Source organism: Mya arenaria, chromosome 3 (genome assembly GCF_026914265.1).
Source record: "Mya arenaria isolate MELC-2E11 chromosome 3, ASM2691426v1".
NCBI lineage: Eukaryota > Metazoa > Mollusca > Bivalvia > Myida > Myidae > Mya > Mya arenaria.
Window position 1 is genome coordinate 25,938,899 of NC_069124.1, and position 22,090 is coordinate 25,960,988.

The following is a 22,090-nucleotide window of genomic DNA, read 5'->3' on the forward strand; positions in this document are numbered from 1 at the left end:
CGTTTACATTTATCTACAGCTCCCACCTTCTACCTTTGCATTTATTCAAAGCTCCCACCTTCTACCTTTACATTTATTTACAGCGTCCACCTTCTAACATTGCATTTTTTAACTGCTCCCACCTTCTCCCTTTACATTTATGTACAGCGCCCACCTTCTACCTTTGCTTTTATTCACAGCTTCCACATTCTACATTTGCATTAATTCACAGCCCCCACCTTTTCCCTTTACATTTATTTACATCGCCCACCTTCTCCCTTCATATTTTTTCACAGCTCACACCTTCTAGTTTTGCACTTATTTACAGCTCTCACCTTCTACTTTTGAATTTATTTACATCGCCCACCTTCTCCCTTCATATTTTTTCACAGCTCACACCTTCTACTTTTGCATTTATTCACAGCTCCCACCTTCTACTTTTGCATTTATTCACAGCTCCCACCTTTTTCCTTTGCATTTATTTACTGCCCCCACATTCTCCCTTTACATTTATATACAGCGCCCACCTTCTACCTTTCCATTTATTTACAGCACCCACCTTCTCCCTTTACATTTATGTACAGCGCCCACCTTCTACCTTTGCTTTTATTCCCAGCTTCCACCTTCTACTTTTGCATTAATTCACAGCCCCACCTTCTCCCTTTGAATTTATTTACAGCTCTGACCTTCTACTTTTGCATTTATTCACTGCTTCCACCTTCTCCATTAACATTTATTTACAGCTCTCACCTTCTATCTTTGCATTTATTCACAGCTCTCACCTTCTTCCTTTGTATTTTAACTTTTCAGTTTCGACCCTCCCTCTCTTATGTATACAGTAAAAGTGGTGCGCATATGTCACATAATTGGCTTTCCATCGACACTGGAAGAAAAAGAGAAACCGGCAGTGTTTACTGTTTGCGCAATCTGACTTAAGTGCACTATCCTATACCTACGGGTGAGCCTTAGATCATAAAGGGAAAGCAAATATTAAGATATTATTTTACTTGCATTCCTGTTTGCGCAGTTGTACGTTTTTTTAAAATGGAAGGTCCTCCTCAATCAATTCAACTGATAAGGCGTTACAGAATTAAACTATCCCATTTTTAGAGGAGATTTCAACCATGGCCGGGCCGACTGCCTGGTTGCACAGCTTCGTACTTTGCGCTTCACTTTGCATAGGTATTATTATTATTATTATTATTATTATTATTATTATTATTATTATTATTATTATTATTATTATCATTATTATTATTATTATTATTATTATTATTATTATTATTATTATTATTATTATTATTATTATTATTAAAGGTGGTCTTAATCACGTCTTTTTATCTTTACAATGTATATGTTTTCATTGAAGGTATAGCTGTAAGGATAACACAAAACCCACCAAGCATTGTTCTTCCGTCTTCGGATCCAGAGTTGGTTAACGTCGATTGTAACGTTACGGCTGATGAAACACAATTGACGGTACTTGTTTTAGAACATGAAGTCAACGAAAACGTCTGGATGATGATTGGAATAAGAGACTCTTCAGATTTACCACTAACATTGCTACACAATTTAGGAATGGAAAACATATCATTATCGGGCAAGTTGGATGCTAACAAACCATCAGAGAGTTACCTTCGTTTGACGTTTGCTGTATTGGAAGTGGCTTGTCCATATGTGTATTCATTTCGGTGTGGTCTATTAGGGATTTCAGTTTCTCCAACCCTGGTCTTAAACGTAACATGTGAGTACTTCAAATAGTTATTTTGGTTATTTCATTTCATACCTGATGTAAATGGCTTTCCTAAAGTCATGTTTAGTGTTCGAATTTATATTTCGTCCAATGGAATGGCAGTATTGTTCAAATTACCAATGTATTTATATTGGTAGATCAGCATTTTTACATGATTATTAGAGGGTATTTGTTTAATTTCAGTGTGTGATCGGAATTTATTTCACCGACTGATCACAGAGAGCAATATTTACACAGTGATTTGATGGGAATGACATCCTGCTTTGGTGTCATTTGACCTGTGCAATATTTAGTGACATTTAACCTAAAATAACACTCCTACCAACTATCTAGCATAAAATAAATATGAATTACTGCAGTTTAACAATGTCAGAAAATCTCGAAATGCCTAAATAGAGGAGTGACCCCTTTGATAAATCTGAAGAAAAAATAAATATTTTGGTCACTCCTACCATCGATCTAGCATAAAATAAACATGAATACTGCAGTTTAACAATGTCAGAAAATCTCGAAATGCCTAAATAGAAGAGTGACCCCTTTGATAAATCTGAAGAAAAAATAAATATTTTAGGTTAAATGTCACTAAATTTTGTACAGGTCAAATGACACCAAAGCAAGAGTTTATTCTCATCAAAGCACTGTGTATTAACACTGCAACGGGTGATGATATAATTTGTTTGGTTCACGAGTAAAATAAAGTATGAAGGTGTAAGGAAATATTTGGATTCCTATAGAATCACGACCCCTACGATGTCATTATTCTTTAGAAAAGCGACCCCAGGGTCATAATATATCGACTCCCGGGTCTTTATATTACGACTCCATTACTCCAAATAAAAGACGACTCCTCGGTAACATTTTACTTCGCGTAAAGTAGTCGTTATATTGTGCCATAGAAGTCAAATTTTTATGACCCGAGAGTCACTTCAGAAAATTGATCAGGACGTCGTCATTCTATGAAGTTCAAAATAAAAGAACGATCTCTGGAAAATGATGTAGTCAAAACAATTAAGGCGGTTACTTTTAAGCCAGAGTTAAAGCAATCATCATCATCATCATCATCATCATCATCATCATCATCATCATCATCATCATCATCATCATCATCATCACAAACTTTCGGTTACAGCTTTATTTAAAACAAACATGTACATTTACTCGTAAACCGAATTTTATTTAAACACTATGGTTTATATTCAGTGGCACCATCGGACGTACGTTTGTGGGCTACGATCGACGATCATAGCGTAGGCACAGGAACACCAGACAAACCCATTTCTGTCAGCGTCGGGCAAGAATTAACTTTGACGTGTTCTGCCAACATTGGCCTAAACAAAAATGAAACAGAAGTTTACTGGATTCGCTGGGAGGAGGCAAATATGAATCAGGCCAATATCTGGCATCCCCAAAACACTCAGTATACGTTCACTGAATCTGACTGCTCCTACGTTCAGAATGCTACTGTTTCACTTAACACGACGGACGTACTCGGAAGGATTTTGGTGGCGTGCTTTGTACAACCAAGTCATAGCGGGGTGGTATACCTCATAGTGGGTAAGTGCGACAAAGTCACTGCGGGATGGTATACCTCATAGTCGGTAAGTCCGACATAGTCACTGCGGGATGGTATACCTCATAGTGGGTAAGTCCGACATAGTCACTGCGGGGTGGTATACCTCATAGTGGGTAAGTGCGACATAATCACTGCGGGACGGTATACCTCATAGTGGGTAAGTCCGACATAGTCACTGCGGGACGCTATTCCGGATAGTGGGTGAGTCCGACATTGTCACTGCGGGACGCTATACCTCATAGTGGGTAAGTCCGACATAGTCACTGCGGGACGCTATTCCGGATAGTGGGTGAGTCCGACATTGTCACTGCAGGACGGTATACATCATAGTGGGTAAGTCCGACATAGTCACTGCAGTGGGTAAGTCCGACATAGTCACTGGGGAACGGCATACCTCATAGTTGGTAAGTCCGACATAGTCACTGGGGGACGGTATTCCGGATAGTGGGTGAGTCCGACATAGTTACTGCGGGACGGTATACCTCATAGTGGGTAAGTCCGACATAGTCACTGCAGGACGGTATACCGGATAGTGGGTAAGACCGACATAGTCACTGCGGGACGGTATACGGGATAGTGGGTGAGTCCAACATAGTCGCTGCGGGACGGTATATCTCATAGTGGGTACGTCCGACATAGTCACTGCGGGATGGTATGCCTCATAGTGGGTAAGTGCGACATAGTCACTGCGGGACGGTATACCGGATAGTGGGTAAGACCGACATAGTCACTGCGGGACGATATACCGGATGGTGGGTGAGTCCAACATAGTCACTGCGGGACGTTATACCTCAAAGTGGGTAAGTACGACCGATGATTTTACTATTAATAGCTAAGTCAAACATAGGCATAGCGGATTGGTTACCTTAAAGTAAGCGAGTGGCATACCTCATAATGGGTTCATACTTAGATTGATAATTTTTATTTTCGGTTTGAATAATTGGATTTTTGCTCAATTAATATTTTTTCAAACAAATTAATAGTTTGCTGATCAGTTTCAATTTTATGTTTTAGGCAACCAACTAACAACAAATTTAACAACAAGGGTCTTTTGTTTCGAGAGATATAAAAAAATACATGTATAATATTTGTGTAATAACAATTTGATAGACAATTTATATATACAGGTTATTTAGAAAGAAATCGTCAGTTACTGATTTTATTACAGGTGACCAAGACTCTACAGAAACAACTACGGTTAATTCAACAAGCGACCAACACTCTACAGAAACAACTACGGTTAATTCAACAAGCGCCCAATACCCTACTGAGACAACTACGGTTAATTCAACAAGCGGCCAAGACTCTACAGAAACAACTACGGTTAATTCAACAAGCGACCAACACTCTACAGAAACAACTACGGTTAATTCAACAAGCGCCCAATACCCTACTGAGACAACTACGGTTAATTCTACAAGCGACCAACACTCTACAGAAACAACTACGGTTAATTCAACAAGCGACCAACCTTCTACAGAAACAACTACGGTTAATTTAACAAGCGACCAACACTCTACAGAAACAACTACGGTTAATTCAACAAGCGCCCAACACCCTACTGAGACAACTACGGTTTATTCAACAAGCGACCAACACTCTACAGAAACAACTACGGTTTATTCATCAAGCGACCAACACTCTACTGAGACAACTACGGTTTATTCAACAAGCGACCAACACTCTACTGAGACAACTACGACTATGTCAACAAGCGCCCAACACCCCGCAGAATCAACAATGGCTATTTCAACAGGCGACCAACACCCTACAGAAACAACCACGGTTAATTCAACAAGCGCCCAACACTCTACAGAAACAACTACGGTTAATTTAACAAGCGCCGAACACCCTATTGTGACAACTACGGCTAATTCAACAAGCGACCAACACTCTACTGAGACAACTACGGTTTATTCAACAAGCGACCAATACCCCGCAGAATCAACAACGGCTATTTCAACAGGCGATCAACACCCTACAGAAGCAACAACGGCTATTTCAACAGCACAGCCAAGTGCAACCACAGGTATAATTGATACACATTCATTGTTAATAATTTGGGTTTAATTGTAGAATCACAGTGTCCTTTTCAGCGACCATAACATAAACAACTATTTCGACCTTAGGCGTTTTGCATTACTGCATGTTCTTTCATTAGTCTAGTTAACTTCATGTAGTCTGAGCTAAGGAAGCACATCGAATACTTTCCCAAATGCATTGCCCTTCAAAGTGCTCGTGTTTTGTGCCCACGGAGAATGTCCTTTAAATTTGGGAGACCTATATCATTTGAATTGTATTACACAATGCGCAAATTCACTTCATACTGCCTTTCTGCAACGAAATGAGACATTCAAATTGTACCGCACCAAAAGCGATTTCGAAAAGTAGTTTTGAAACTTCAAATATACGATTTCATTGGCCGGTTGATGTGAAACCAATGTAAACTATACATGTATGGATCTTTAACTTTTAAAGTTGGATTCTTTGCACTTGAATCGGACTTAACGTAGTGTATTTTGGCAGAGCAAAAGCCAAGATAATTTAAACACCTTAAATGCTTATTTTATTTGCAAACAGTAGTGATAGGAGTCGTCATGTAGTTCTGCCTGTCCTTAAAGACGAGATAGTTTAGCTGCTGCTAATGTTTAACTAAATTCATAGAGTTGTTTTATGCGTCGGAACAGCCCGTTCCGACGCAGTAGGAGAAGCAGATTTCTAGACGAGAATGCGAGTATTCAATGATTGCTGTTGGTCCTTGAGAGTTGGCGATGATGGTTGTTTGCCTTTGCGAGTTGGCGATGATGATTGTTGGTCATTGCGAGTTGGCGATGATGGTTGTTGGCCTTTGCGAGTTGACAATAATGGCTGTTGGTATTTGGAAGAGAATATGATGTATTTGAAATTTGCTTTTGTTTGCTTGATTATGAACATATGAATCTGATAATTGAAACTTTGAATTTTTTAGAAGATTGAAGCCGGTTATTTGTTTTTCTTTTCCAAGTAGGATATTACGAATTGAACGAACTTTAGTATGCGCGAACGATTAAACGCAAGTGAATAATTTCAATCGCAAGATTCGCGGGTGGTTTAACTGTAATGGAACACCCCTATTTTATACATTACAACTGGTTGAATGCAATTTGAAACACTGTATTATAACACCCTCCCACTCGAATCAGACTGCAATCTTTCACTGAGTCATATAGACCGGAACTTATGTCCGAATCAGTCAACCAATCACATGGCTGAGTGAGAGAATTTGATTTAGAAGACATCCTCTGACGGATGAAGATTTCGTTATTACTCTTTAAAATAGCAAAACATCAAATGTGTTTTCTCTTTAGAATTAATTTATGTATAAGGAGATTTAAAATGACATTCAAACCATTTATAACTTTATATTATGTTTGTTTAAAAGGAGTTAACATACTTGTAAAAGGAGAGATTGTGTATACAGATTTTTTTTATTTATGAGTATTACTTTAAGTACCCGGTACAAGTTGCATTTTTAGTCTTGAAGATCACCGGAATTAATTTACATCACTGAATAAATATGCCAGAGTCTAGTTGTTAATTCTTTTTTTAACCAAACACATGTATTTTGAAAACCATCTGACATTTTTATAGAACCACTTGTCAATGATATGTGTTTGTTAAACATCATAAAATTAAATGACATCGTCAATAATCATTATCGAATGTTTTCAAATAATTTATATGCTCATTTTTCATAAGCATGCTTTTAAGAAGTTGTAATAAAACTTGGGCCAGAAAATGTAGTCCGATAAACGGATTCTTCGATAGTAAATTAACTAAATTTATAAAGAAAAAAAAAAACAATGTTGCCGAAATAACAAATACAGTCAGTCCATGTCATACTTTTTATCTTTAATGTTAAGACAATATATCAGTATTTACCTTCAGTCTGCCAGTTAAAGATATTTGACAATTGGTCGCGCCTTTTCTACTTAATGCCGGTGAAATAAACAACCTCCTAAAACGTAACAATTACAGAATTTATAAAACTGAATTTAAATTTGAAGACCTTTACGACAACTTTACTGAAAACCTTGTTGAAGATCTTGTAAACTTTTGATTTTTTAATAATCATCTCCCAAAAAAATATCGATGACTTGGTATATATATAGAGAGAAAGAAATGATCGAAAACTGTAAATTATGTAGTCTTCATGAAGATAGGGACGAATTCCACTATCTAATGGGAGGAAAAGATACAAGAATTTCATAAACAGTATTGATATCATATTTTAATCTTTCAAAAACGTAAATGGGCGAGAATGATGTTTTGAGGCCGAATAATCCAAGCAACAGCAAGTTTATCAACATTGTTTGTAAAGCTTTTGAAAACGTGTGTGAAAACCCCTAATCAACCATAGTTTAGAAACAACGTTATCTTACTGATTGATTTACAGATACTTATACTTGATGGTCTCCAAATCGGCAAATACAGTATTTCCTTAAATTTCCTATAATTGTCAGTGTCAGCTAGTATGAGGCCGATACTACTTCGATTAACATTATTAAAAGAATAAACGCTATCGTAAGAAAGATTCGACGCGTTGTACACAACGATATCCATTTTAAATAAGTTTTGAAAATGTGATTAATTTCTAACTTTTGTATCATCTGGTGTCTAGTCCGTTTGAGTTTAATTTGAAGGGGTAATGTTTATAGGTGTTTAGTTTATAATTAACGCATATCTTAAGTAATTGGTATGTTTGATTAACCAAATTGTTGCTAAACATGTAACACAGATATTGACGTGTGTACCGCACTTGCTCCTTGTTATAACGATGGGACGTGTGAAAACCTGGACGGTTACTACAGATGCAACTGCCCTTATGGATGGAGCGGACAAAACTGCAGCCAAGGTACAATAATTTACCTTAAGTCAAATCGATTTAGAGTTGTCAATAGTATTTAATAAGTCATACTTACCTTCTACTCCTAAACATGTGTTGATTATACCTGACTCCTACCATAAAGAATTATACAATTTATACTACGAAATTCGTTATGTTTCCATGTGAATTACTTTTATAGGTAATTTTAGAACTTACTTATATTTAGATAGTTGTTATTGTGTGTGTATTGTCATATAGTTGCTTTACACTTTAAACAGATATTGACGAGTGTGTCACACTATCACCATGTATGAACAACGGGACATGTGAAAACCTAAACGGTTCCTACAGTTGCATTTGCCCTCAAGGATGGAGCGGACAGAACTGTAGTCAAGGTATTTCGTCCTAGGCACTAGCCACCAGATGGGCTGGAAATCGGAAAATACAGTATTTCCTCAAAAACAAGCCTATTATTGTCAATGTCAGCTAGTATGAGGCCGATACTACTTCGATTCACATTATTAAAACAATAAACGCAACTATAATATCGCTGTCTCGGCTGAGTTTTCCCGATTTAAAATAGCGAATAATTCATTCCCATTTTAAAAAGCACTCAATGTTTTTTTCCCAAACACCTTGAAAGTCATACCAAGCAATGAAGTGTGTGTATTTAGCATTAGAAATTGAAATGATACAGGTAAATATACCGATACTTTTATTAAATTTACTGGGATTTACGTGGAAAAAAGCGAAAGATGCACGTGTCGTAAGCGTCGTGATACATCCATAGGAAAGATTCAATGAGTTGTACACAACGATAACAATTTTAAGGAAGTTTTGAAAATGTGATTAATGTCTAACTTTTGTATCATCTGGTGTCTAGTCCCTTTAAGTTTTATTTGAAGGGTAATGTTTATAGGTCTTTAGTTTATAATTAACGCATATCTTAAGTAATTGGTATGTTTGATTTACCAAATTGTTGCTAAACATGTAACACAGATATTGACGTGTGTACCGCACTTGCTCCTTGTTATAACGATGGGACGTGTGAAAACCTGGACGGTTACTACAGATGCAACTGTCCTAATGGATGGAGCGGACAAAACTGCAGCCAAGGTACAATAATTTACCTTAAGTCAAATCGATTAAGAGTTGTCAATAATATATAATAAGTCATACTTACCTTCTACTCCTTAAAATGTGTTGATTATACCTGACTCCTACCATAAAGAATTATACGATATATACTACGAAATTCGTAATGTTTCCATGTGAATTACTTTTATAGGTAATTTTAGAACTTACTTATATTTAAGATAGTTGTTATTGTGTGTGTATTGTCATATAGTCGCTGTACACTTTAAACAGATATTGACGAGTGTGTCACACTATCACCATGTATGAACAACGGGACATGTGAAAACCTAAACGGTTCCTACAATTGCATTTGCCCTCAAGGATGGAGCGGACAAAACTGTAGTCAAGGTATTTCGTCCTAGGGACTTGCCACCAGATGGTCCGGAAATCGGAAAATACAGTATTTCCTCAAAAACAAGCCCATTATTGTCAATATCAGCTAGTATGATGCCGATATTACTTCGATTTACATTATTAGAAAAATAAACGCAACCATAATATCGCTGTGTCAGCTGAGTTTCCCCGATTTGAAATAGCGAATAATGCTTTCCAAGTTTAAAAAGCGCGCAATGATTTTTTTCCGAAGACCTTAAAAGTCATACCAAGCAATGAAGTGTGTGTATTTAGCATTATAATTTCAAATAATACAGGTAAATATACCGACACTATTATTAAAATTACTGGGATTTACGTGGTAAAAAGCGAAAGATGCACGTGTCGTAAGCGTCGTGATACATCCATAAGAAAGATTAAATGAGTTGTACGCAACGATATCAATTTTAAGGAAGTTTTGAAAATGTGATTAATTTCTAACTTTTGTATCATCTTGTGTCAAGCCCCTTTAAGTTTTATTTGAAGGGGTAATGTTTATCGCTCTTTAGTTTATAGTTAACGCATATCTTAAGTAATTGGTATGTTTGATTTACCAAATTGTTGCTAAACATGTAACACAGATATTGACGTATGTACCGCACTTGCTCCTTGTTATAACGATGGGACGTGTGAAAACCTGGACGGTTACTACAGATGCAACTGCCCTTATGGATGGAACGGACAAAACTGCAACCAAGGTACAACCTTTTACTTGAACTCAAATTGGTTTTTAATTGTCCATTATGTAAAATTAAGTCATGTTAACCCTTAACTCCATAATGTACTTACTACGCCTGACAGCTACTAAATACTAGTGTTATAAATACTATTTTTTCAAGTTTTAATGTGAAGGACTTTAATATGTATTTTTTTAACTAACTAAAATGTAAGATAGTTGTTATTGTGTGTGTATTGTCATATAGTTGCTGTACACTTTAAACAGATATTGACGAGTGTGTCACACTATCACCATGTATGAACAACGGGACATGTGAAAACCTAAACGGTTCCTACAGTTGCATTTGCCCTCAAGGATGGAGCGGACAGAACTGTAGTCAAGGTATTTCGTCCTAGGGACTAGCCACCAGATGGGCTGGAAATCGGCAATTACAGTATTTCATCAAAATAAGCCCAAGATGGTCAGTTTCAGCTAGTATGAGGCCGATAATACCTATTTTTACATTATTAAAATAATTAATGCAACAATAAGTTTCCCCGATTCCCCGTGAAGCCATGAAGTAAGTGTATTTAGCATTACAGTGTAAATTCACCTGATGAATACGGATAAATACATCAACTTTATTATAACAATTTCTTGGATTAACGTTGTAAAATGCGAAAGATGCATTTGTCGTAAGCTTCGTGATACATCCATAAGAAAGATTCAATGCGTTGTACATAGAAATATCAACTTTAAGTAAGTGTTTGACAATTTTATATTTTTCTTACTATTGTATCATCGGTTTTCAAGTCCCTTGTATTTGACGGGGTTATGTTTATAGGTCTTTATTTTATAACGCACGCATACTTAAATTAATTGGTGTATATGATGTACCAAATTGTTGCTTCGCATGTTACACAGATATTGACGAGTGTTCCACACTGGCTCCTTGTTATAACGGAGGAACTTGTGAAAACCTGGACGGTTACTACAGATGCAACTGCCCTAATGGATGGAGCGGTGAAAACTGCAGCCAAGGTATTATTATTTGCTTTTAGATCTAGAGTTGTCTATAATAAATAATAAGTCATATACTGACGAGTGTGTCACACTGTCACCATGCAGGGACTAGGCACCGGTTGGTCCGGAAATCGGCAAATACAGTATTTCCTCGGAACATGTATCAAGTTTTTGTAACTTTTCGACATTTTTTTCTTACCATTGTGTTTAATTAATTTATAACCTTTGTACTATCTGGTGTCTAGTCCCTTTAAGTTTAATTTGACGGGGTGATGTGTTTAGGACTTTAGTTCATAACGCGTATCTAAAGTAATTGGTATGTTTGATTTACCAAGTTGTTGCTTCGCATTACCACAGATATTGATGAGTGTACCACAATGGCTCCTTGTTATAACGGTGGGACGTGTGAAAACCTGGACGGTAACTACAGATGCAACTGCCCTGATGGATGGAGCGGACAAAACTGTCGTCAAGGTACAATCTTTTGCTTTAACTTAAACTGATTTAGAGTCGTCCATACTATATCATGAGTCATATTTACCCTCTACTCCTAAAACGTGTGCTTATTATGTCTGACTCCTACAATAGGATAAATACTACTTTACTTTTAATTTCGTTATGATTCAATGTGAAGGTAATTTTAGAACATACTGATATTTAACACAGTTATTGTGTGTGTGTTTGTGTGTATTATCAAATAATTGTTTTACATTTGAATCAGATATTGACGAGTGTGTCACACTGTCATCATGTAAGTTCAACGGGACATGTGAAAACCTAAACGGTTCCTACAGTTGCATTTGCCCTCAAGGATGGAGCGGACAGAACTGTAGTCAAGGTACTCGTGAAGTGTCATTTAACGGGTAATGTTCGGAAGTCCTTAGTATATAACTTACTGACATTATTGATAATTGCTGTACATGTTTCACAGATATTGACGAGTGTATCACACTGGACCCTTGTTTTAACGGAGGAACATGTGTCAACCTGGATGGTTCCTACATATGCAACTGCCCTCAAGGATGGAGAGGAGAAAACTGCAGTCAAGGTACAATATTTTGTTTAAACACATTTCGATTTTAGAGTTGTCCGTAATATTTAAGTAAGTCATATTTACCGTATACTTTTAAAAATGTGCTCAATATGCCTGACTATATAGAATACATAGCATTTGAACGACTTCGAGAATATTTTTGCATGTCTTTAGTACATAACTTATTCTTTTCTTTTGAATAATTGGTGGGTGTGTGTGTGTGTGTGTGTGCGTACGTGCGTGCGTGTGTTAACAAACAAAATCCTGTACAAGTATCATTTGGCTAATGTTTATAAATCTTTAATATACAACTAACTCATATTAAAAAAATGTATGGCTGATTTACCAAATTGTCGCTGAACATGTAACACAGATATTGACGAGTGTGCCACAATGGCTCCTTGTTATAACGATGGGACGTGTGAAAACCTGGACGGGTACTACAGATGCAACTGCCCTAATGGATGGAACGGACAAAACTGCAGCCAAGGTACAATAATTTGCTTAAGTCAAATCGAGCTGTCCATAATATAAAACGTTTAAATATTGTGTGTATGATTTACCAAACTATTGCTGAACATGTAACACAGATATTGACGAGTGTACCACACTGGCTCCTTGTTATAACGATGGGACGTGTGAAAACCTGGACGGTTACTACAGATGCAACTGCCCTAATGGATGGAACGGACAAAACTGCAGCCAAGGTACAATATTTAGCTTTAACCCAAATCGAGCTGTCCATAATATAAAACGTTTAAATATTGTGTGTATGATTGACCAAACTATTGCTGAACATGTTACACAGATATTGACGAGTGTACCACACTGGCTCCTTGTTATAACGGTGGGACATGTGAAAACCTGGACGGGTTCTACAGATGTAATTGCGTTCAAGGATGGAGCGGACAAAACTGCAGTCAAGGTACAACCTTTGTTTCTACACAATTCGATTTGAGAGATGTCGCGTATGTATCATTTATGTATGTTAACCATCTAATCTGAACTACAGTCAATGTGGTTTGTAAGGTTTCATTGTAACGGTTTTTTACATATCAATAGTTCATAACTTAGTATGATCATATTAACAATAAATAACATAAAGTACGAGCCATGCGGTTTTCGAAAAATCGGTAATTTCTAGTCTTACTTCTCGGAATATATCTACATTTGCAGACATCTTTGATTTTAAGAAAGCTTACGATTTCATTTATATGGATGAATTTTGGGAAAGGCTATTTGGTTCTTGTGCTCGGGTTTAATTTATTTGCACAAACTGGTTTGATGTGTTTAATGGTCTCCCACAAGGTTATATCACTCAATTGTTTGGTTATAAGTAACGGTGCATTTATCTCGGTCGTAAAATCGTTTGCATTCATCAACGCCGTTCAAAACAGTGTTGTGTGTTTATTTCTTTGCGACGGGAAGTTTACACCTACTAATCATGTGTCATGTGTAATTGCATGCATAGCCCAAATTTTCCGTCAGTGGAAATGTGTAGTTGCATTCTTGTTTATGTTGTGTTATACACCTGTATCTCGTGTATATAAGCGATTAGCTCTCTAGGCAAAAACAGCAAAGCTAGTAGAACATATAAATCGTGGTGTTTGTATGTAACAGACAAAATCTTGAATTTTATTTAGATAAATATAACAATTTAAATATCAATATACCTAAATCCACATGTTGTAAGCCAGATATGTGATAACATGACATACAGTTATATTAGTGATTAGCATGACTCAATAAATAGATCTAAAGGATTAAGAGGAAGGGGCAAACATAAGTTAGAAAAAAACACTATTGCAAATATAAAACTAGCTATATTTTTTGAAAACTATTGCAACCTGACGATGCCTTCATAACATAGGTTAGCGTGAAGAAAGTTTAGAAGTGGAGTAGCTCCAATTCGAGTTGAAACGGATCGATATGAAATTTTTGCCTCGAAGGATTGTCTTTTCCCTTTTTGTTATCATGTTGAGTCCGAAATTCACCTGTTTTGATATTGTAGATTTTACAATTCTTAAACAACGCCACTTAAGAAAATGTAAATACTATCAGTCCATTATTTCAAAACTTGTCTAATATAGATAAACTGTCTTATATAACGTGCATGTAATCATATTTAGGATAGTTGACATAATAGACAATTGTAAATGTGATTTACCAATTAAGTGTTGTACATGTAACACAGATATTGACGAATGTATCACATTGGCTCCTTGTCATAATGGAGGGACTTGTGAGAACCTAGACGGTTTCTACAGTTGCAACTGCCCTCAAGGATGGAGCGGACAGAACTGCAGTCAAGGTACATGATTACTTTAATATTCAACGTATCTGTCATGTGACACATACAAGCTATACTCTATCATTGAGTCCTCTCAGCACTACTTTATTAGGTAAATGCACGGCATAGCCGGATTGTTGAGTGATATATGGCCCAAGTGACTCATAATGGCCCAAGACGTAAACGTTCCACGGCCGTAATAAGATATTCGATAATTGGCCCGAGTCGCAAATCTGATAATCGCTGAGACATGCAAATATTCGCGGAATCCCTATTAAAATATTTTACTATGTATAGTAACATATGTATTAATACGGTTTTTTTTCTTCGACTGCAACTGTATACATCTAAACTGCGCATACTACTTCTACTAAACCATACATGTTTATCCTACTATTTCACACCCTAAGACATCAACGAATGTGGTACTCAGTCTGTATGTGGAGAAGACAATGTATGTCAAAATCTGCCTGGCAGTTACAGATGTGTTTGTGCCACTGGATGGACTGGGAGCAATTGTAAAACTGGTAAGTACGCGGAGTTTACGCCTTTTCTTTTAAGTGCCTTCGCCATTAAAAAGTAGATAGGGGGTGGCCAAACATTTAAACGTTTCACATTTACGTATCCATAGAGTTTTGTTGTACATACTTTTGGTAAAAATATTTTTTGCTACATGTATTGATGCATTTAGGAGTTCAATACATTTAACAAAATAGTATTTGTAATTATTGCATCCTACCGTAACAATCTATCGACAAGATGTATGTGTTGTTTTTGTTTCAAATGATATAGACTATGCAATAAAAGAATTCCTAGTGGCTTTGTGATGATATCCTTTCAAATATTTAAAAATAGGATATTGAAATAAACACTTAAATATACTCTCTGGTTACAAATTTGCTTACATATTATTTTTGCAATAATGAACATATCAAGACATTTACGTGACCATTCGAACACGATTTGTTTCATTCCCTCAAACCAATTTTTGATTTTGATCTCAGCCGGACCATTACATGTCACACCCCGCCTTTACGGGAAGACGTTAATTCTTTCCAGTTACTATTCATCTGAAACATGTGTCGTGTGCTTCAGAAAAGTGGGCTGTTATTCAGTATTGGGCTTATGTAGATCTTAGAATGACGGAGCCAATCAGATTACTTGTTACTTATAACTGACCAGTAGGGTGAATGAAGTCAATGATGCATGGCCATAAAATTGACTTAAGTGGCATATTTAATACCACCTCTGTATTCACAAAATATTCAAGGGATATAACTCTTATGTCCTAAATACTACTTTTAGTTAGGCATTTATTGTTAAAATTTATTGACATTTATTTTCAGACATAAATGAATGTTCATCATCTAATTTTTGTGAGAATCGGGGTTTATGTTACAATCTCATAGGAACCTTTCGCTGTATTTGTTCTGCAGGATGGAATGGGACCAATTGTGAAAATGGTAATATGAGTGTGAACTTTGTAATATGAGTGTATATGAGTGCGAATTTGATAAAAGGAGTGTGAACTTTGAAATATGAGTGATAACTTTGAAACACAAGTGTGAACTTGGTAAAACGAGTGTGTATGCGTGTTAACAGTGTACATTGAGTGTATAAGAATGATTTGGTAATACGAGTGTGAATTTGGTATAACGAGTGTGAAATTCGTTATACGAATGGAACTTGGTAACATGAGTGTGAACTTGATAACATAAGTGTATATGAGTGTTAACTTGGTTATATTAGTGTGTAAGAGTGTGAACTTGATAATGCTAGTGCGAAAGAAGTTATAAGAGTCTGAACCTGGTAGTATTATAGTATATGAGTGTGAACTTAGTAATATGAGTTAATATGTGTGTAAAATTGGTAATGTTAGTATGGACTTGGTTATATGCGTTTATATGAGTGTGAACTTGTCAATATGAGTATATATGTGTGTGAACTTGGTTATATGAGTATATATGAATGTGAACTTGATAACTCGAATATGAACTTCGTTATATGAATTTCACTTTTGTGACCTTAGCCAGTTACAAAATATCAATAAATATAAAACGTATTCATATCCACACACGAAGTAAAAAACATCTTAAACATGCAATATGATATATTCAAATATTTCTAAAGGATTTTCCTACATAGTTACAGGATTTCTTTATAAAATAAAAAAAGGCAAGTACATATGTAAACATTGTTCACGTGTATATCATTATTGCATAATGCAACATAGATTTTTAATTCAGTTTTGATATGGTTTTCTTTTGCATTTAAACTTTTAGATGTTAACGAATGTTCAACGTCTTCATCATGTGACACCAATGCAATGTGCTCGAACACACCTGGCAGTTTTAACTGCTTCTGTCATTCGGGATATATTGGCGACGGGAAAACATGTACACGTAAGTTGTAATAGCATATTCGAATACATATTGGAATATTTTAAATTGAGAAACACATCCCTAGTGAACCATTTTGCATAATTATGAAGACTTGCTGATATACAGGGGCATTCCAGTTTGATTAAACAATTATTTATTTCAAAAAATGCTTTGTTGCTGCTATTTAGTACTTAAAAGATGCGTTTTGTATTTGTAAACCTCTTCCCATTTTGTAGTAAGAAGATGAATCCTTAAAATAATTAGTTTGTGGTATTTTCATTAAACAAGGTTCCATTCCATTGCGCGTTGTATATACATGTACAAGAATTACACAGCGATCGCTTGGTTTGTTAAAGAATATTTTGTGCAATCCTTCATTGCAGGGTATTTACTTTATTTATGCAACAATAGTTGTCTCTACCAAAATATGAAAACGATAGTCAAATATTGGAAGTATATACGCATTGTAAATAAAGGTTTCATCTCATATTTGAGGGATAAACATGATATTCTTCAGAAGCGGAATTAGCAGCTTGCTTTGTCTTATAGTGTTTGCCTTTAACCATGCTCTTTTTAATTTAGTAGGATGTAAAGACATGTCATTAATTTTGCACCAATTAACGACGAAGTTTAGATTACTTTGAAGTTGAAATTCAATGCTAGATAGATAAATACCTGGTTCGTGCAAGGTTGAACCATCAGCAAGTCAATTGATATTCATTTTGTTATTTTAAAATGCTATACCATTAATATATAATAGGAACAAACATTGATCCCAATATTGACCCCTTATGCACGCCTGCTTATATAGGCAGCAGGTCAGATTGTATACTTCTAGTTTTTACATACTGTTTTCTGTTAGTCGGATACGATTTAATGAGCTGTAGGGACATTTCCGTAAATTATCTGTGGTATCCAAAGAATCTCATGGTCTACTAAATCAAAGGTTTTTCTTAGTTCTAGAAATTACGCACCAACGAGCTTTCCACGGTCAACATCTTTAACACTTGCGTCTATTAAACTGATTAAAGCAGTACTTCACAAATGCTTTTCCATAAACCCGGATGTTTTGTAACATTATGATAATTCGAATGGGATAGAATTTGTGATTAATTTTAAAACTTTTGGCAGTACTGAAATCGGACGGTAATTACTAGGATCCTGTCTGAACCTGAATTAAACAGTGTCAGTAAAAAGTTGTTTGCTCTTTCTTTGAAAATTTTTACTTAGGTAATTATTTGGAAGAAAAGTTTAGCAAATATATGTCATGCTTTTTTTTGTTTGTTTCCAGTTTCAGTACAATGATGCTTTTTATTATAAAAATGATTGCACAGTTTTAAACCTTTCACTAAGGCAGGCTGTGTGTGATGTTCATAGTTTCAAACAATAACTGCATCGAATCTTTAAAAGTTTTTTGCATTAGGTACTCTGAATTATATTCCTTCGTCTGCATATATAGTTGGGATCCCTAATCATTGAAGTACTTGGGGTTTACTTTATAGTTTATTATCATTTGTTTTATTGTTAAGTTTCCTCAAGCTTATGCATACTTTGATAGGATTTACACTTTAGGTTTTTATTTTATTTTGCATTGTTGGGATGAGAGTGAGGTTGTGCACGCAAGCTGGTATAAACCCCAGTAAAGTAAAGTTCCAAGGCGGTATCTAATATTCCTTGATATACGCACTGTGTTGTTTGTGGAGTTTTGTGCTGTTGTTCCATGTTTTTTTGTTTGTGATTTTTTGTATTTGTGTTCTATGTCTTTGGCGTTTACTCTGTTCCATTAAAAGGGGTTTATGTTTAAACTTGCTGAGTTTGTTTCTGTAGTTATTCATATAAATATTTAAAACGAGTTCTAATATTCTTTTTTAATTGTATTTGATTACATGTAATTTATTTCTAGGTTCAAATTGATTCCCAGTGAAGTGTATTATTGAATAAACCATTAAGATTCCTAAGTGTAAAGTTCTTAGGCTAAACGGCTGAATTGAATTTACAACGCGATCTTCTTGCAGCGTAAATGGTAAAAGTTTTGACATTGTTTTATCCATATGCACCCGTGTTTGTTTCCGAGGTGCTCCGAATGCAGTAAATACGGGAGAAATATTAAAAATTCAAACCATTTAAAAAGGACTGCGTTAAATTACGTTTTTTTTCCGATAATTGGACTTCTTCCACATGACTACAGGTACTTTCTCATGAAAACATGAAAAAGGCGACAATAAATTAAAGAAGATATAATCAATTTACCTAAACCCTCTATAAACGTTCCACCGTTGTTGATTTAGAGAGAGTCTTACTTGACCTGCCCTCCTCCGCTACTAACTACTTATACAGAGGTGACGATACGGTTTATGGTGCCTTCTATATTAGTGGTGGACTAGATTATTTTGGCAAACGTCATAACTATGCTTACGTAAGTGACTGATTGGTATTTGGATTAATGTCTTGAATGAAATAAGAAAAACGACCTTTATATTTCCTCACTGTACAATTCACACTATCTCGGTTCTAAAATGAGTATCTTATTTTGTGTTAAGTAAATGAACAACAAACTGCCAATATTATGATTGATGTTAACAGGTGAGCATGAACGGTTACATATCACTTGGCCGTAGAATCAGTTTAAGGAATCCAATAACATCTTCTAGCTCTTGGAAGAATGTGAGGTATCCAATAATCGCTCCTTTGTGGGCAGACATCGAAACCGGCGGTGTGTATGGAGAATCAGGATTAACCGTTTACTCAACCACTAACAGATATACCATTCAGCAATATTTTGAAAACGCGTTTTCAGATGATCATTTCAAACCACGGTATGTTGTTGTTTTAGTTAAACTTTTACAAAGGATAGTTTTAAAAATAAAATAAGCGATACTTTTCTATTTATATTCTTATGTCAATGACTGATTACAGTTAACGACCTTCTTGTTTTCGTTTGATGTAAAATAAATTTGCCAATCACGCCATGACTGCTTAATATAAAGTACCTTTATATTTTAGAGATAAGTTGTGCTAAGTCAGTTTTATTTCCGGATATTGTGGACGTTCGCGAAATGTTTACATGGAAATATAAATTGTGTTCATAATATTTGTTAATTGGTACAATTTAAGTTCAATGCAGTTCTCATTGATGTATATATCAAATGCTAGGTTTAAATTTCGGTATCCATGAAAACACAATTCTGTGCTTTTGACATTCAAAAGCCGACATTTTCAAAAAAGGTTTAATTTCACAATGCGATAACACTATGATTTGACAGGAACATTCGGAGCTGAAATATTTGAGGTAGATGTCACTGTCTGAGAGATTGGACTTGTTATCTTGTAAACATGTTTAATCATTTATGTAGATTGCACTGAACTTTATTTGTTCCATTTTATGAACATTTTGAACACAAGTTGTTTATTTTGATTTTTTTTCTCGAATAACCTGGACAACCCTTTTTCTATCAATTTGTATTTGTTTTGGGGTTTTTATGAACAGTGTTTTAATCTCATAACCTTTTCATAGATTTTGTTTGGTTGCGACATGGAAGAAGGCAGTGCCCTACCCATATTCTTCAAACGTAAAATATGAGGTAAACGTCTTTTATAGCAATGGACGGTATGTGCCGTTGTATGTATTTCGTTATGTTTCTGTTTGGCCTTGCGCCTTTCAAGGGACTCATTCACGTTTTAAAAGACATCGACAATTTGTTTTGACCGATCGTGACAATAGTAAAACTAAAAGCTGTGTCTATATAATTAAAAGGAATTATTATTATTATTATTACTTTATATTTATAAAGCCAGCTGCTCATTTTTGCCCGAAAGCGTTAGTAACTCTATTGAAAATTAAATTATTTTAGTCTAGAATTTTTTTTTTTTTAAAAATCGGTTGCTGTTAAGTCTTTGTTTATAAAAAGTAAGTAAAAGAGCTAAATTTTAACAAAGTTTAAATCATATTTGTTAACAACAACAACGCTGTAAATGAGTCCCTTGATCTTAGCTGGACTTCTCCCGCATTTTTCGTTGTAAAGTTTATTCCAACTTTTATGAAGCTGAAAATCATGAAACATTTTATGATTGCTTTGATATTTTCCCTCAGAGTGCTGATTTCCAAGTAGCCATCGCCACAAACAGATCGTATACGTATGTACTGTTCAACTATGATCAACGGAACTTTACATGGCGTTCGTCTGGTGGACGAAATGTCATCGTCGGATATTCGACGTCTACGTTGTCGGGCAGTATTAAGTATTCAAAATACAGCTACACAAGGGTCAACAAAGGCAGTAATGTGGGTAAGTTTAACTTAGTGGTACATTAAACTGTTTCTTTGATACACGTTCGGACAAATGTGATGTTGATTTCAAGTGTAATCCTGTTTCAATGATTATTCTCAGGCGGCAACCCCAGCATTTAATAATGAATTAATTTCTAAGTATGTGAAGTTTGAATTTGTTGATTGTTGACATTGTGTGACCCTCTTTAAGTGTCTGTTAGGGCTTATTAATGTGCATCTTAACAGTGTATTTGTGAAAAATGTTGGTAACATTGCTTTTAACTCTTATAGTAGTCTTCTAGTATAATTCTTATACATGGTGTTGTAATTACTATTGCGGAACTTAATACCTTATTTGTCAGTTTTTTGTTTAGTGTTTTTTATTAAGCAAGCAACATATTTAATTTGATTCGTGACACTTCAATGGTTTACTAAAATTAATGACCTTTCGACTCTTTATCGTACGCTCGTTAATAAAATGGGCTCCATGTATTTAAACACGAAAAACCCATCGTATAATACATACCAGTCCTTTTGTTCTATGTATTTGTATAGTTGTTTCCTTTTAGGTTTAAATGGACGATGGCGATACCCAGTTAGTTACCACACTAGTCCTGTAGTACGTGCCAACGCACTTTGTCTGGACTGGTATTATGATAGCTCAGCTCAAAGTATGCTATCATATGCTCGTCGATATATTCGTGAGCCATGCCCTTGCACTCGCACACAAGCACAAAGAGATAATCGCTTCAGTTAC

General features: G+C 35.5%; 1 protein-coding gene across 1 annotated transcript in view; it reads left to right on the top strand.

The window, feature by feature from the left end:
• Window positions 1-1,113: 1,113 nt before the first annotated feature.
• The window catches only part of LOC128225887 (uncharacterized), a 23,778-nt gene continuing 2,801 nt past the window's right edge, over window positions 1,114-22,090 (top strand). Inside the window, exons 1-26 of the mRNA XM_052935785.1 lie at window positions 1,114-1,161; window positions 1,349-1,723; window positions 2,933-3,286; window positions 4,474-5,334; window positions 8,083-8,199; window positions 8,451-8,567; window positions 9,172-9,288; window positions 9,541-9,657; window positions 10,263-10,379; window positions 10,625-10,741; window positions 11,264-11,380; window positions 11,720-11,836; window positions 12,084-12,200; window positions 12,294-12,410; window positions 12,769-12,885; window positions 12,986-13,102; window positions 13,204-13,320; window positions 14,590-14,706; window positions 15,096-15,212; window positions 16,032-16,148; window positions 16,968-17,087; window positions 19,355-19,482; window positions 19,650-19,882; window positions 20,581-20,647; window positions 21,157-21,352; window positions 21,903-22,090. The exon at window positions 21,903-22,090 is cut by the window's right edge and continues 274 nt beyond it. Of these exons, the coding sequence (XP_052791745.1) occupies window positions 1,498-1,723; window positions 2,933-3,286; window positions 4,474-5,334; window positions 8,083-8,199; window positions 8,451-8,567; window positions 9,172-9,288; window positions 9,541-9,657; window positions 10,263-10,379; window positions 10,625-10,741; window positions 11,264-11,380; window positions 11,720-11,836; window positions 12,084-12,200; window positions 12,294-12,410; window positions 12,769-12,885; window positions 12,986-13,102; window positions 13,204-13,320; window positions 14,590-14,706; window positions 15,096-15,212; window positions 16,032-16,148; window positions 16,968-17,087; window positions 19,355-19,482; window positions 19,650-19,882; window positions 20,581-20,647; window positions 21,157-21,352; window positions 21,903-22,090 (4,245 nt within the window). The 5' untranslated portion in view covers window positions 1,114-1,161; window positions 1,349-1,497. The remainder of the gene's footprint in view (window positions 1,162-1,348; window positions 1,724-2,932; window positions 3,287-4,473; window positions 5,335-8,082; window positions 8,200-8,450; window positions 8,568-9,171; window positions 9,289-9,540; window positions 9,658-10,262; window positions 10,380-10,624; window positions 10,742-11,263; window positions 11,381-11,719; window positions 11,837-12,083; window positions 12,201-12,293; window positions 12,411-12,768; window positions 12,886-12,985; window positions 13,103-13,203; window positions 13,321-14,589; window positions 14,707-15,095; window positions 15,213-16,031; window positions 16,149-16,967; window positions 17,088-19,354; window positions 19,483-19,649; window positions 19,883-20,580; window positions 20,648-21,156; window positions 21,353-21,902) is intronic.